Raw genomic sequence first — 17,618 nt, 5'->3', positions numbered from 1 at the left:
AAGAAATTAGTGACTGAAAGAATGATTAAATGGATGTGAATGAGTTAGCTGATTAATTAATGAAAACATCAACTAAAGATGCTATATAAGAAGGTTCTTTTATTGGCTTTAGGATGCAAAGAGGACTGTAGTAAATTGAGTTACTTGCTACAATTCTTCACCCTTCCTTGTATCTATGCCCTCTGCCTGTAATGTTGTGGCACTCCCCATGAGTAGCAGAATGAACTTCCCTGACCCTTGACTTTGGTCTGGGTAATTTGGTTTGCTTTAGCCAATGGCATGTTACCAGAAGAGAATCAGAGGCTTAAAATGAAATGTGCTTGCCTGTGTTGACCTGATGAACAGACTGTCAGGTATTCCTCCAGCAATGATGGGTTTATTTGGGATCAGCAGAGAACTGCAATTCTAGGTCTGTAAACATGGTGAGCCACATGCAAGTTCCTGCACAGCAAAGGAAGGAGAACAATTTTATAGAGAGGAAAAGAAGTTGGGAGGGCTTAGTAAACAAAGAGTTTGTGGCTTTTCATTGGCTGAGTCCTTGCCAGGAAAGAAAAGGAGACTTTCTTCTTCCTCTCCGACTTTGCTATTGTCACAGGGTGTGAGAACTCCCCTTCTGATCTCCCAACTCTATTTAATTGAGGCTTCTCATTTTTTTTTTTACATTTTCCCCTTTTGATCAAGATCACTGATCAAGAATCAGGTTTTCTAATTTCAGCAGCTTTTCGTCCCTCAACGTCAGGAAGGACTTTTCCTGGGTGTAATGTCTCATGTCAGAGGGAAACTGTACAGATTGGAAACCTAGTAAGGTCACATTCAAGTAACAAGGAGTGGCAGGAGGGAGAAATCTCCAGCACTTTTTATCTACAGTCCATATGTTATGAAGATCATAGATATTGGGGTTCATTTGAAGATGTCATCATCAAAGGTTTGGCAACGACTTCCAACAGGTCTAGTCCAGATATCTTGGGAAAGTCATCTCATCAGATGTCATCTGCTGCAATTCTGGGAAATCTTTACTTTCAGGTCACTAGATGATGTGCAGGTCAAATCAGGGTTCAGTGCTTTCTTTATGTGTGTCCAGTGAATCCAAGAGTCTGTTCCTTGGAGTGTGGCAGCACAAGAGTTGGTTAGCAATAAGTAATAGGGACCTTTCCAGCAAGGTTAAAGAGAGTTCTTCTGGAGGTATCTTTTCCAAGAGATGAAATCTCCAGTTTGCAAGGTATGATGCTTAAGGTCTTCATCTCCCATGGCCATACTGTGAAAAGATTGCTCTACTAAAGCATGTTTACTTTTAATAGAAGCAGTTAGGCCTTTGCAATATTGGTATAAGTATCTCTCCTTTTATTGGTTGAGGGTCAAAATAACTAGAAGCCAAGTTCATTGGGCATCCTGTGACTATCTCAAATGGTGAGAGTTTATGAATTCCAAAAGGAGTGGATATGAGATTTAGAAGTACCAATGGCAATGCTTGTGGCCAAGGTATTTGGAGGGCCTCTACAAATTTTTCCTACTGAGTCTTAATAATGCCATTAGTGTGTTTTACTAAACCAGGGAGTTGAGGGTGGTAAGCACAGTGAAGGTGTTGTAAAACTGGCCAAACAGTACAGACTTATCTAAGTACCTGATCAATAGAATAGGTTCCTCAATCACAATGAACTTCAAGAGGAGTTCCAGGCAAGGAAAATGCTTTCCAAAGGATTTAGCCACAGAGAAGGCAGTAGCCTGTCTACAAGGGAAAGCTTCAGTCCAAAGTGAAAACATACAGACCATGACTAAAACATATTTACATCCATTAGACAGAGGAAGTTTATGTAATCCATTTGCCAGACCACAAGTGGTCCATCAGGCAGTTTAAAATGTCAGGAAACAGTATGAAGAGGCTTCCCTGGGCTGTAGTTTGGACAAGTGGGAGAAATGAGGTAAATACTTTTTGTTGCCTTGTTAATGTTTCCCCACCAGTACTGATTCATGAAGGTTATCATTTTGTCATAGACTGAAGGGTTTTTTTTGGGGTTTTTTTTTTGCGGTACGCGGGCCTCTCACCGTTGTGGCCTCTCCCGTTTGTGGAGCACAGGCTCCGGATGCGCAGGCTCAGCGGCCATGGCTCACGGGCCCAGCCGCTCTGCGGCATGTGGGATCTTCCCGGACCGGGGCACGAACCCGTGTCCCCTGCATCGGCAGGCGGACTCTCAACCACTGCGCCACCGGGGAAGCCCTAGACTGAAGGTTTAATGCATGTACAGTGGTGGCGAGTGGGAATTTCACAGTCTCCAGTAGGACTGGCTTGTTATATGGTCCAAACTAGAGCTTTCTCTTTTTAATCAAACCAACAACTATTGAATTTCCAAATTTTTTTTTTTCCTTTTCTGAGGCTAACTGTTGGGCCTCTCTAGCCATTTTTTCTAAATTATCACTTGGGGAAATGATATTATAAAATATCTCTTGGCTGCTATTTGACCCTTTAAGGGCATCATTCCTTGCAAAAGTATCAACAGGATGGTTTCCCCTAGCTTGTAGTTTTGACTTCCAGAGTCAAACTACAAGCCCCAGAATCTTAATAGCTAAAGTGACAGGTAAAAGTATTGTATCCACTGATTCCTGAACATAGGGGCCATTTTAAATTTTATTTCTACCTTGCTTCTACAACATTCCAAAACCATGCGTTATTCTGAAAGCATATCTCCTATCAGTATAAATATTGGCAGTTTTGTCCTTAGCTAAAGTACAAGCCTGTGTAAGAGCATATAATTCAGCCTGCTGGGGTGAAGTAGCCATAGGTAAAGATGCTGCTTCAACAACATCAAAAGGAGTTGTAATAACATACCCAGCACAATATTTACTATTGTCACCTTGTTAAATAAGACCATCAGTGAACAAGATGTCAGTGTTATCCAATGGAATTTCCTGTAGATCATTATAAGGAATCAGGAGGCGGTCCGTCAGCATTAACCAGTGGTGGGGTATTTCATCAGCGATGGAAGGAAGAAAAGTAGCCGGGTTAAGGTTATTATAACATAAAAGAGTTATGTGAGGGGCAGTTAACAAAAAGACTTCATAGGAAGTGTCTGGCTGAGAAATGTTGAACGTGATGAGAATTCAGGAGAGCTTCTACTTCATGAGGAGCAAAAATGGTTAAAGGGGATTCCACAACAATTTTCTCGGTGGCCTTAACAAGAAGGGTAGTGGCTGTAATGGGTCTAAGGCAAGAGGGGTATCCCTATGCCACAGGGTCCAGTTGCTGGCTATAATACTCTATGGGTCACAGGTGGTCCTCGTGTTTTAAATGATTACTCCAAGGGTATTCCCTTCCTTTTCATATACAAAAATTGTATAGGCCATTAAACCTTTTGATCCTCTTAAAAATATTTTTATCTGTTAAATTTTAAACTGTTTTAAAATTAAAAACATACTAAATTGAATAAAAAGCATTTTCTATTCTAACATAAGTCTCTAACAAAAAAGGAAAAACAAATGAAGATTAGGAGATAAAACAAAATCAGAAGATAACTAAACTATATACAAATTAAAAGTTGTTTTCAAACATACAAAATTCACAGGAATAATACCTATGCCTTTCATTTTGTTTTTCCAAACTTGGTTTTTACCACACTTCCCCAGGAATTCTGATGGATTCATTTTGGTCAACAATGGCCATGATCCTCCCGTTTTCAGTCCTAATCCTCAGCTGCCAGGTGTGAATCACTGCCCTAGGTGGAAAGCTTCTCCAGTGGCTCCCTCTTCTCCCCACAGGGGCTTCTATGCAGAAGATGGCACTTGTGAACGCTGTAGCCCTTCCTGCAGAACATGTGAAGGGAATGCCACCAACTGCCACTCGTGTGAAAGAGGCCTCGTCCTGGACCACGGGGTGTGCCGGGAAACCTGCCCCGAGAGGCACGTGGCCGTGGAGGGGGTGTGCAAGCACTGTCCAGAGATGTGTCAGGACTGCATCCATGAGAAAATATGCAAAGGTACCTGGGAGCCTCACAGGGGAGAGTGTGGGGACCCACTATCTGAGGGTGGGTTGTCCAAGGAGAACTGGAGGAGCCAGTCTCCCTACCTTTACTGAAATTGACCTCCATGGGTGTCGTTGAGGAGACTGAGGGTGACATAATGCCTTTCCATGAGGGAGTCTGCAAATTAAGATAGACAAGAGCCCCTTTTTTGCACGATTTCTCCCACACATGTACTGGGCAGTTAGGGTGTGGTACGCACCATCCCAGGTGCTAAAGATACAGAAAAGAACCCAAAGTCTCTGCCTCTTTGAACACAAAATCTCATAGGAGCGACTGATATTAATAAAACACAGAGGTGGCTGGAGAATTTCAACTGTTATAAAAGATACAAAAGAAAATTTCAGGCCACTATAAGACTCTAAGAGTAGCACTCTGGCTAGGATTTTTTTTTCCCCTGAAATTATCTCCTAAGAAAGGCTAATTTCCTCTCCAGGACAAGACAGACTCATTTAACTGGCTCTGTCCAATCCAAAGGACTCTCTTGGTGTAACCTAAGAGTTTTCTGGAATTCCTCCCCAAATAAGAGGATAGGCACACATAAAATAAATATACAATGCATTCTTCATACTGATTAACCATGTATATTTCATTGGTTTACCCTATCAGTGAATGAAAAATTAACTGATCCATGAATTCCTAAACTGCATTTTGTATTAAATAGAGCCTGAGGTACTCAATACAATTTAAAAAATCTGTTAATACTTGGCGGGTTTTCGAACAACATGTCCAGCATCTCCATGACTCATCTGCCGTAACACTACAAGTTTTTGCAATTGAAGGGGCAGATCATTTCAGGATGTGAACCCAGCACCATCTAATTGGGCCACCATATGTGGTCTCCTCTCCCTAGGCAGGGCTTGTGAGACAAGGAGGACAGGCCCTGGGAAGGTGGGAGTGGGGCAAATGTACACTGGGGTCAAATGAGTCCTAGAGATGGGCGATGGGCTAGCCCACTGCAGAAGGAATAAATTCCTTTCTGCTGCTCCCCTGGGGGTAACCTGCTGCTTCCCTCTGCCCACAGAGTGCATGCCTGAGTCCTTCCTGTACGAGGATACGTGCCACCAGTCCTGTCCCAGACACTTCTACGCAGATGCACTGCACTGTGTTCCCTGCCATGAAGACTGTCTGGATTGCAGTGGCCCCACAATGGACGACTGTGACCTCTGTGCTGAGACGTCCTTGGTTCTCTACAATGGGCAGTGTTTGGAGGAGTGTCCAGAAGGAACTTACTTTGAAAAAGAGTCTAAGGTTTGCAAAGGTAAAGACTTCCGGGTACATGGCCGAGCACCACATCCCAGGGAGCCTACTTGGGATGACGTGTTTCTTCTAAGTAGGTTCTGGGGTTTGTGCAGTTCCATCCCAGTCCCAGAGCTGTGGTGTCAGCTCTTTCCCTCCTCCTTAAGGAAGCATATTTTGAATCTGCTCTAGTTTATGATTTATTTTAAGTGAATCATTCCTTAGCTTTGATGATATAACTTATTAGCAATGAATCGTGTTGACCCTCCTCACAACGGTAGCTGATCAAAAAGGATTCTCACGTGAAGATTTACAACAGAGATCATGAGCCTTTAAAAGTCACCCAAAATGGAAATTTTTTCTTAACATTTTAATCCATTATAGGTTTATAGCAGCATAATGAAAGCTGTGCCATAGAGGGTATTCTCCAAGCCTCTTGTCTCCCTAAAGCCACCCTCGTCTTCATCACCGGCAGCCTCTCCTGCCCGGGGTCTCCTATTCCATGTCGCATTCGGCATTTCAATCCCTACACGTTCAAGAAAGGATCTGTTATTATTTATGCTTCCTTATGTTTTAAGTGGGTGTGAATTCTTTGCTTCTTATCAGTTGTCAGGGAAAAGAAAAATTAATTAAATATAAACTGCCCATCACTAGAGGAATTCTCAAGCAAGTGAGAGAAGCATTCTTAGGGAAAGGACTTTCTTTTTCTTTTTTTTTTTTTTTTTTTGCAGTACGCGGGCCTCTCACTGCTGTGGCCCCTCCTGTTGTGGAGCACAGGCTCTGGACACGCAGCCCCAGCGGCCATGGCTCATGGGCCTAGCCGCTCCACGGCATGTGGGATCCTCCCAGACCGGGACACGAACCCGTGTCCCCTGCATTGGCAGGCGGACTCTCAACCACTGCGCCACCAGGGAAGCCCAGGACTTTCCTTCCCCCCACCCAGTTTTATTGAGATATAATTGACATATAGCATTGTATAAGTTTAGAACGTACACTGTGACAATTTAATATATGTATGTATTTTGAAACGATGACCACAGTAAGGTCAGTTGACACTGACCTTAGTTACCTTTTTTCTTCTTCTTTGGTAAGAACATTTAAGCTCTATTCCCTCAGCAACTTTCAAGTATACAATACAATATTGTTAACTACGATCACAGGATTCACTCCAGCAAGGCAGCCAGTGGTAGTTTAGCCCCTTATGTTGCCACCAAGCAAACACGAGATAGATATCCAGAGGCAGCCCCCTAACCACAGTGAGAGCTTGAGCGTGAACTCACGTGGCAGGAGAAACCTTGGGCCACCCACATCCTAGAACGTACTCAGGGAAATGTTTTTGGTCAAATGTGAAGATGCAGTGCGCTCCTACAGCCTTTCTGCTCTAGCCTTACAATCTGCATATAACTTTTTGTGTCTTATGTAAAGCACTACTTAGTGTCAATGTCCCACTTGACTGTGTGAAAGAACATGGACTTAAAGATGGGCGGCTGTGCCTGTGTAGAGGAGGGGGCAGGAGTGAACATGTGAGGAGGCTGCAAACCTGTGGGTCAGTTTCCATGAGAAGTTTAAAGCCTCAGCCAAAGGCCTGCAGGGCCATCTTGCCTGTACTAGGGCAGGAACCGAGGGTCGACTTTTGGCCTTTCTCTGGTGTTCCATAGTAAAAGTAATCTGCCATATAGAGAACTTTACAAGTTCACAGTACATTTACTTAGTTTACCTGGTTTAATTTTCTCATTGAGAAAGGCCTCTGGTCCTCATCCCTGGTTGCCCATGAGAACCACCCAGGGAGCTTTAAAAACACAGATGCCCGGGCTTCCCTGGTGGCGCAGTGGTTGAGAGTCTGCCTGTCGATGCAGGAGACACGGATTCGTGCCCCGGTCCGGGAGGATCCCACATGCCACCGAGCAGCTGGGCCCGTGAGCCATGGCTGCTGAGTCTGCGCGTCCGGAGCCTGTGCTCCACAACGGGAGAGGCCACAACAGTGAGAGGCCCGCGTACCGCAAAAAAGAAAAAAAAAAAACACAGATGCCCGAGCTCAGGCCAGCTCAGCTGTTGGGAACTAACCTGAGGTCTCTCTCCCTGCAATGCTGTTTCTCCTTCCATCAGTCCCCAGGGAGGCGGAGGGAAGCTGGTACTGGAAGTAACAGGGCAACAAGCTGACTTGCCAGAGAAGAAACAAAGGACCTGACCTGAAAATTAAGATTTGGGTTGGTGTAGAGAAGCTTCTAGAACCAAGCCATGTCCAAGCAGGTTCTCCTCTAAGAAACACAAAGAATGGGATCCATTCTGATCACCTTGAATTTCTCCCTATGAGATAACATAGACAGGTCTAAGAACACCTCACCTTTCCCAAGGCGCTGGGGCAGAAATGGCCAAGAGCTCTTGTTAAGGTCCTGGGTTCATCTCCTCACCCTGCCCTTTCCCAGCCTAGTGACTTAGCACCTCCAGCCTCAATGTCCTGATCTAGATGCACTGAGAAGATAACAATCGCAATAAGAATACCACGCATCTATTCATCCAGGCAGTGCTTACTGGGGGCCTACTATGTGCTGGGTGCTCTTCCAGGCCTAGGGCACAGCAGGGAACAATACAGACGGAATCCTGCCCTCATGGAGCTGACATTCAGTTGGGGAAAACAGACTCTAAAGAAGCCAAGTCAAAAGGAAAAATAAGGCAGGAAAGGGGGGCAGGAAGTTGGGCAGGAGGGAGTTGAAATTAGAGCAAAGGCGGACTGGAAGAGATCATTGAAAAAGGGAGGGAAAGAAACTACTCACACAGGGAACAAACTACTCCCATAGAGGATTCCCGGCAGAGGGAACGGCAACTGCTAAACCCCCGAGGTGGGAGTGACTTGTTCTCATTTCGTTTGTCTAACAGATATTTACTGAGAGCCAATGTTATATGCCAGGCCCTCTCATAGGTACTGTGCATTCCTAAATGCCTATAAAAAAGGTCTTTTGTATCAGGAGGTACTTACAACACATATTAACAGTTGTTATGGTAGTAATAAGCTCAAATTACTGGGCGATCAGTGGAGAACCACAGCAGAGGAATTACAGTGGTGAGAAGCCCACAGACTAGTGCGTGCCTGTGCTGCGACAGGGCTGCTTCTTCTTATCACGTTGCAGTCTGGGTAACTAAGGGGGCTCTTACCACTATCTCTGAGGTGGCTGCTGCAGGAGGGGGCTCTCTGGGGATCCCAGGGAAAGTGAAGCAGCCATGTTTTCCTCATCTTGTAACAAGAATGCTCCAGCCTAGAGCCCATCTCCTGGCCACACCCTTGGCCCAGAGCCTAGAAATCTCCGAGGAAGGAAGGTGAGCACACTTTCCAGGGGAACTGATTCCCTCAAGGGGCACCCTGACCCTCTCTCACTCTCCGTCTGCTGTCCCCACCCCGCCCGCAGACTGCCACAAGTCCTGCCGGACCTGCTCGTCCTCGGGGACCTGCACCACGTGTCAGGAAGGCCTGAGGGTGAACAACCACGGGGGCTGCGTGCCTCACACTGAATGCGCCGCCATGGAGTACTGGGATGAGGTGGCCCTGACCTGCAAGGCCTGTCATGCCAAGTGCTTCCACTGCACGGGACCCTCGGAGGACCAGTGTCACACCTGCCTGCGGGACAGCCTTCTTCTTAGTGAGTTACCTTTCCTCTGAGGACGGGTTTGTCTTTCCCTCCATCTGGGAAACGACCGTGCACAATGCGTGGCACCAGTGGAAACTGGCGTCTTTCTCTTTAATTTTTCACTTTGTGTTTGGAAAATTTTCAAGCCTACAGAATAGACGCAAGAGGAAAATCAGCACAAAGAGCCCCGCACACGTGCCCTTTACCCATTTGCCCCGCTGGCCTTATCGTTTGTTTGCTCTCACTCTCTCGCTCTCGATGTACACGCATACGTAATTCGCAATATATATTTTTTAACCACTTGAGGATATGTTACATACATCATGGCCTCTTTCCCACAAATACTTTAACACAAGCATAACTTGGAAATATTGTGGGTTCGGTTCCAGACCACTGCAATGAAATGAATATGGCAATAAAGCAAGACACACAAACTTTTTGGTTTCCCAGTGCATATAAACATTATGTTTACATTATACCGTAGCCTGTTAAGTGTGCAATGGCATTATGTCAAAGAAAAAAATCAATGTACGTACCTTAATTAAAAAATACATTTTTGCTAAAAAATGCTAACCATCATCTCACGACGCAAGGTTGCCGCAGACCTTCACTTCATAAAAAAACTCAGTATCTGTGAAGCACGATAAAATAAGGTCTGCCTGTATGTATTTCCTAGGAATAGGGATGCTCTCTTATGTAACCACGGTACAGTTGTCAAGTCTAGTAACTTTAACATTAATACAATCCTTTAATGAACCGTCCATATTAGAATTTTGTGAATTCCCCTTTAGATCAGGGCCCAGTCTAGAGTCAGGTATTGCATTTAGTTGCCATGTCTCTTTAGACTCCTTTAATCTGAACATTTCCACAGACTTTGTCTTTTATGATATTGACATTTGAGAAGAACACAGTCCCTGTCCCTCCACTGGGGTTTGTGTGAAGGTTTCCATGATTCGATGGAGATCACGCATCCTCAGCCGGAATACTTCATATGTGATGCCGTGTCCTCTGGAGGCACCCAGTGGTCACCTGCCTCTCGCAGGTGATGTTAACTTTGGTCCTCTCTTCAGGGTGCTGTCCAATTTCTCCACTGCAGAGTTCCTATCTTCCCTTGTGATTAATGAGCAGTCTGTGGAGAGATACTTTCTGAACAGGCAGGTATTCAGCTTTTCATGAAAGTTTCCCCTTGATTTAGCACCCATTGATTAATAAATCTTGAACAAAATGTGGGACAATCTGAGGTTGTCCAACAGATCAGATGTGAAGGTTATTGCCAGGGTGAAGCAACACCCTCAGGTTTCCAGGGATACCACGATTAGGCTTAACACGGGTGTGGGAGAAAGAGGATGAAACAGAACTCAGCTGAAAGAAGGAAGAGAGAAGGGGTGTAGGAGAGAGAGAAGAGATGGATATGTGAAGACCTGGAGAGTGTGGGCATTCATCTCTCCAACCCAGCAGAGTGGACCTGAGAAGCAAGACACTCAAATAGAAATGTGTGGCAACTTTTTCCACAAATCTCAATGAACCTTCTTCCCAGCAGTTGCGGCTTCATAAGACCATTCCAGATCTCCTGTATCACCTCAACCCCCAGGACCTTCTTTTCTAATTATCTCCAATATAGAGTGTTACCAGAGATCACCTCGGGTGCCTTCATACAGACAGGAATGCATCTTATCACTAGAAGGTGGTCTTCCCTTTAACTAGGGATAGGAATTAGACTAGAACTGAGACTTCGGTGCTGGTCGTCCCCCAGGGGCTGGATGCGGGTTGTGCTAGGACCTAGTCTTCTCATATTCTCCCATCCCGCCCCTCACCACCACTCCACCAGGGTCAGGCTACTTATAAACTAGATAATTCCTCTGGAGGCTGTGGTAGTTTGAATAATGCTCTCCCTAAAAATGTCCGCAACCTAATCCCCAGACCCCATGAATATGTTACCTTACCTGACCAAAAAAAAAAAAAAAAGAAATTGCAGATGTGATTAAATTAATTGTGTTGATTTGGAAGGATCATCCTGGATTATTGCAAGGTCCTTGGTCCTTGTAAGAGGGAGGCAGGATAACTAGAGTTAGTGGTTGAAGTCTGTGTGACATCAGAACAGAGAGAAGATGCTCCAGCTTTGAAAATAGACAAGGAGCTGCAAGCCAAGGCAAGTGGGTGACCTCTAGAAGCTGGACAAAGCAAAGAAACAGATTCTCCCCCCAGAGCTTCTAAAAGCTTCTACCTAGCCCTGTAGACCCATGTTAGACTTCTGATCTATAGAATTATAAGATTTATTGAGTTGTATTATTTTAAGCCACTATGTGGTAATTTGTTATAACAATAGGAAACTAATGAAGAGGTGTTTCATATTCAGGGGATTCAGGCTTCCCCCTAGTTAGCTAGATACATCAGCTGGACAATAAACCACTGTCAACATCCATCTTTAACAGAATAGCCAGCCACTGGAAGACCTGGCACTGAACCAGGTGCTGGAAAAGCAGAGATGAATGACATGGTCCCTGCCCTCGAGCAGCTCAGAGGGTCTCCCAGCACAGAGCTGGGTAGGTCCACAGCACTTACAGAGCTCTCGTATTATTTAGTTTGGGTTTTTTTTTTTCCCTTTTCCCCCAGTGCCTGTGCTAATGCTGACTGAAGTTATGGAGACAAACCTTCTTCTGGTCTGGAGCTGACCAGTGGCTCACATTAATAAGGCAGGAGACTCTGGCTTCTGGTCTACGAGGTTAGGCAGATTTGGGGAAGAAGCTGCCTCTAAGACTGTATGTTAAACTGCGAAGCCAGCAAATCTCATGTTTTAACTTTATCATGAATCCACCCTCACCGTCCACCCTAAATGCTGTTAAAGTAGTTGAAAGGGCAAGAATCAGTGACTCCACTGGGGTGGGTGGAGGAAGGAATGGGGTTATGTGTGGCTGAACTCCCCTGCAACTCATCTTGCTGTATAGAGCAGAGGATTCACGGTTAGAGTCTAATTTTTTAAATACTGGGCAAAACAGAGTCTCACAGTCCATAGAACTTTCTGTCCCGATGGAAATATTCTATATCTGTGCTTGTACAACTGAGGGACTGAAGTTTTCATTTTATTTCATTTTAATTCACTTAAATGTCAAGAGTCACACTGTGTGGACAGCACAGCAAAACTGAGGGTAAAATCTTATATTTTAGGCTAGAAATAGTTGAGACTGTAGGAACTTGTCATTGCATTGGCCCTGTACTTAGTTTTCTTCAGTGGAGCCTTGACTCTTGCTACCCTAGCTCCTGCCTTGAATGTTCTCCCCATCCTGCAAGACCCTGTACATTCTCTTGTTCACTTTAACAGACGGTGGTTTCTGTCCTGCCCAACAGAGCCCATCCACTCTGACCTCTGTTTTTTCTCAACTCCTAATGTCCTTATGGTTGATTCTGTTTCTTGGACATTCATCTTAGCTCCTGGGATGCCCATCAGCCCACAGGGACACTGTCTCCTTCCTCCTGCATCCCCCCACCCGCCATGGTATACAGTGGGGAGCATATAGAAGTTTGGAAGACATGTGTCATACTTGATACCAAGACAGATTCTTTTCATCCCTTGGCAGACACGACCTGCGTGCAGGACTGCCCCGAGGGCTACTATGCTGATGAGGATAGCCACCGGTGTGCCCCCTGCCACAGCTCTTGTAGGACATGTGAAGGGAGACACAGCATGCAATGCCTCTCCTGCCAGCCAGGGTGGTTCCAGCTGGGAAAGGAGTGTCTGCCCCAGTGCAGAGAAGGGTAAGGTGCTCAACACACGTTCCCCTCACTTAATCCCATAACCACTCCAGATATGACTACGAGCAAACCCACTTTGCAGATGAGGAAGTTAAGTCTCAGAACACTTAAATAACCAGACTGAAGTCTCACTGCTAGTAAGAAACAAAGATGAGAGTCCAACCCAACTGTAATGGTCTCCAGAGGATTTCATCAAGTTCACAGTAACAGAAGAGTAAACAGGAAAGGCAGAGGGACCCAATGAGATGACACGAAGAGTCAGATTGTCAAGTCAGACCCACATCACTAATTCAAAGGATACAGGCAATTACAAGGCAGAGGTGATTCTTCTCTTAGAAAAGTCCAAATCCATGAATGTAGGTTCTTTCCCTTCTGCATTACGATTTGTTCAGACCAGATTTAATATGTGAGGTCTAAGCACTGCATGTGGTGCATTGATTTTACAAAGGGAACAATTTCACTTAAATATCTCCATTTATACCCCACTAATTCTCCAACCTGCTATGCCCCCCGCACATCCACAAATTACAGGTTTAGTTACCATACACAACCCAGATACAGATGTATCCTTCTAAAAGCATTTCACAGATAAGAGCCCTCCATCACGTGTTTTTCTGCAAGGAAAAACTGAGTGTGTTTATCAGAAGGTCTGGTTACCAGCACATCTGGAAGAGGATTTGACTGGGTCATCTTCTCCCCCCCAGGCATTCCCAGTAAAGAGGAAGACTGATTACAGGCCTATTGCTAACTCTTCTTTCCCAATCAGTAACACAAAGCACTGAGAGTTTCCAGACCCAAATTAAAGGGCTATAACTTTGGACTTTCCCCAAATGCTTTTGCTGAAATTAGCACATCTCTTGTCTGCAGTTCTATAGCAATTACTGCTTGTATCACTGCCTTGTGTTTTGATTCACCTCATTCATTCAACACATGCTTAATAAAGAGCACTTGTATGTATTGATATAAGATGAGCAATACAAAGACTTTGTAAGGGGCTTCCCTGGTGGCGCAGTGGTTGAGAGTCCACTTGCCGATGCAGGGGACACGGGTTCGTGCCCCGGTCCGGGAAGATCCCACATGCCGCGGAGCGGCTGGGCCTGTGAGCCATGGCTGCTGAGCCTGCGCGTCCGGAGCCTGTGCTCCGCAGCGGGAGAGGCCGCAACGGTGAGAGGCCCACATACCGCAAAAAAAAAAAAAAAAAAAAAAAAAAAAATTGTAGTACCTGCCAAGTCCACTTCATAGACTTGGTTCAGTATAACACAACAGAGGCCAAATTCAAATTCTGTTGCCCCACTTCATTAGCCCTTTGACCTTAAGCAAGTTGACTAAATTCTCTAAGCCTCAGTCTTTACATATGTAAAATACAGATAATATCTAAATCATAAGGTTTGCTGTGAGGATTAATCATAAAACTCATAATTATCAATAATATACATTAATTAGAGTGGACCTTGAATAATGTGGTTCCACTTGATCTGTGTGGTTTGCACTGCATGGCTCCATTTATATGGGGATTTTTTTCACTAAATATGTATTACACAGTCTGCAGTAGGTTGAATCCAAGGATGCAGAACCACAGATATGGAGGGCCAACTATCATTATTATATTTTTTTAAAACAGTATTATATGCAAAATAACTATATATTATTTTTTTTTTTTTTTTTTTTTGCGGTACACGGGCCTCTCACTGTTGCAGCCTCTCCCGTTGCGGAGCACAGGCTCTGGACGCGCAGGCTCAGCGGCCATGGCTCACGGGCCCAGCCGCTCCGCGGCATGTGGGATCTTCCCGGACCGGGGCACGAACACGCGTCCCCTGCATCAGCAGGCAGATTCTCAACCACTGAGCCACCAGGGAAGCCCACTATATATTATTATATGCAAATTTTCGACTACATGGAAGGTTGAAGCCCCTAACCCCTGAGCTGTTCAAAGATCAACTGTATTTATAATGTTCCTGGCACTGTTCTAACAAGCTTCTCAGTAATAACTTATTTAATTTTAGCTACTAATATTAGCCCCATATTACAGACCTGAGACACAGAGATGTTGTGTGACTTGCCTGAGGTCACACAGCACATGAGGGTTGACTCCATGCACTCCTGTTCCAAAGGGCACACTCCTAACTGCCATGTCCTAATGTCTCATTTTTAGACTCAATGAGGTGAAATAATGTTTATGATGTCTCCAGTGTACTGTCAGGCATATAGGAGAAACTTAACAAATGGTAATTATTGTTTTTATATTTAGCCTCTGAAAATCTTTTCAAAAGAGGTCACATCTATGTAAAGGTCAATATCACTCATGTCACCTCCTACTTCAAGATTTTTTTTAACTGAGAAATTAGAAAAACCACTCAGGAGTACACTTAAAATACCTCCCATTCCCATTCAATATGACTTAACACCTGAACTTTTTTTTATATAAATTTATTTATTTATCTGTTTTTATTTTTGGCTGTGTTGGGTCTTCATTGCTGCGCCCGGGCTTTCTCTATTTGGGGCGAGGGGTGCTACACTTCCTTGTGGTGTGCGGGCTTCTCATTGTCGTGGCTTCTCTTGTTGCAGAGCACGGGCTCTAGAGTGCAGGCTCAGTAGTTGTGGCGCACAGGCCCAGCTGCTCCGCGGCACGTGGGATCCTCCCGGGCCAGGGCTCGAACCCGTGTCCCCTGCATTGGCAGGCAGATTCTTTTTTTTTTCTTTTTTTTGCGGTACGCGGGCCTCTCACTGTTGTGGCCTCTCCCCTTGCGGAGCACAGGCTCCGGATGCGCAGGCTCAGCGGCCATGGCTCACGGGCCCAGCCGCTCGGTGGCATGTGGGATCCTCCCGGACCAGGGCACACACCCGTGTCCCCTGCAGGCGGACTCTCAACCACTGCGCCACCAGGGAAGCCCCAACACCTGAATTTTAAAGTGGCAGAGCATATAGGTATATAAAAGGCAGGGGTAGTGAACAATTATTGTGGCACTACTACGTGTGATCTATGCTAGGTCCTTTCATATGTGTCACCTAACTTAATCCCCACAAATAGCAGAGGAGGGATTGTAATGTCCAATTTACAGATAAGAAACTGAAACTCATTAGATGTATTAGTATAATTAGTGATGAATCTAATAAGTAAAGAGTCTGAAGGCACACAGCTTGTAACCATGATTTTTTCCACCACACCCAACTTTGGAGCAAAGCTTAATATTGAGTCTCTGCTTCCCTCCTTGGTTCAGGTATTACGCAGAAAACTCCACGGGGCGGTGCGAGAGCTGCAGCAGGAGCTGCAAGGCCTGCAGTGGCCCGCGACCCACGGACTGCCTGTCCTGTGATCCATTCTTCTTTCTGCTCCACTCCAAGGGACAGTGTCATCGTACCTGCCCAGAGCATTACTACGCAGAGCAAAGCACACGGACATGTGAGAGATGCCACCCAACCTGCGACAAATGCAAAGGTGAGGGCCATCTATCATTTCGCATGTGTGAATGGAAAAATGCAAAGTGTTTTCTCCTGCTTTGTCCCTCTCTCCTTTCATCACCTTTGGAGGGTCTTCTTGCTTGCCAACCTCATAGCCAGTCCTCTCCAGCATCAGCACCCTCTGTTCTCTTTCAGCTTCTGCACATCTGCCCTCTAACCCTAATTGATCCTGCACCACACTGCTGCCTCTTCAGATCCTTCCCATCCTTCAGGGCCCAGATACAGGCATCGTCCCCTACAGCAAGTGTTTTCCACCTACTGTCTTCTTTCTCTACCTGTTGAACTTGGAACATGCCAAGCAAAATTTATTTTCATTATTTCAACAACTACTTAAGATTTTGGCCTAAAACTGTCCCAAGCTCCATTCTTATTTTCCAGACACCTACTCGTCTGTCCCAGAGATTCTTAAAATCAACATGTCCCAGAGTAAACACAATCTGAGTTTCCTCTGATATTCACTCTTTCTGTTAATAGACCCACTGTCCAACCAATTGCCCAGATCTGATACCTTGAAGTTATCTTTCCTTTGCCTCCTGTCCAATGCACAAAGGTAAACTTCAAGGTCTGTTGATTCTCTCTTCTAAACGTTTCTCTGCTCAGATCTCTTTCTCCATTCTCACTATTCTCATTCTTCATTCTCAGCATCTCTTAGCTGACTTTCTGAAATAGCATGTCACCCCAACTCTGGTCTTGCTACCCCACCCCCAGGTCATCATGTACAGTAATGCCATAGCAATCTTTCTAAAATTCAAATTTGCTCATTTTTCTCCATAGCTTGACATAGAATGGTAATTATGGTGAATTCCTCTCACCATTTAAGAAAGAAATACCTCCTACAACGTTTTTATTCTTAAAACTTATTAGACTAATATTGATACCTGGTAGGGTACATTCCTGTTATCCTTTTCAAAATTGTCTTGGTTATTCCTAGCTCTTTTTCCAAGTAAATTTTATTATTTTCAAAGTAAATGTTATCACATTTCATTTTTAAAAATCCCTTGGATATTAACTGACATTGCATTAAAACTCATCTTTACAGTCCTGAGTCATCACATTTATGAACATGGTATATCTCTCCAATCTATACATTCATTTTTTTTCCTTGATAAACTTTCAATAAATGTTTTCTGTTTTTGAAAAGTGATTAAATTATTTCCCTGGTCAGTCCTTTTAGCTTATGGTCTCAACTCTCCTTCCATGTACTTCAGAACCTAGAACCACCCAGAACCACTCAGCAGCCACCAAATAGGTGATGCTCTTTCATGCCTACATGACTATTGTCCATGCATTTCCTCTTCCTGGAGAACAACTCTATTAACTCTCAACTTAAAGACCCAGTTTGAATATCATCTTCTCTGTGAAGCTTTTCTTAGTCCTCCCAGAAATCTTCTTCCTTCTTCTTGATTCTATAATAAAGTTTTATCATAGCTATTTTTATTCAATACATTACATTTTAATTAAACGTCCAGCTCTCTTGCTGATGAGACCCTCAAGGCAAGAATTGGACCACATTCATTTCGTCAATAAAGACTTTAAA

General features: G+C 44.6%; 1 protein-coding gene across 1 annotated transcript in view; it reads left to right on the top strand.

The window, feature by feature from the left end:
* The window catches only part of PCSK5 (proprotein convertase subtilisin/kexin type 5), a 448,447-nt gene that overhangs the window by 418,128 nt on the left and 12,701 nt on the right, over positions 1-17,618 (top strand). Inside the window, 5 exon segments of the mRNA XM_032634783.1 lie at positions 3,751-3,968; positions 5,035-5,271; positions 8,654-8,884; positions 12,448-12,625; positions 15,841-16,058. Of these exon segments, the coding sequence (XP_032490674.1) occupies positions 3,751-3,968; positions 5,035-5,271; positions 8,654-8,884; positions 12,448-12,625; positions 15,841-16,058 (1,082 nt within the window).

This window comes from Phocoena sinus, chromosome 6 (genome assembly GCF_008692025.1).
Source record: "Phocoena sinus isolate mPhoSin1 chromosome 6, mPhoSin1.pri, whole genome shotgun sequence".
Classification (NCBI taxonomy): Eukaryota; Metazoa; Chordata; class Mammalia; order Artiodactyla; family Phocoenidae; genus Phocoena; species Phocoena sinus.
The sequence above is the reverse complement of the archived record's forward strand: the minus strand, read 5'-3'. Positions and strand labels throughout refer to the sequence as shown.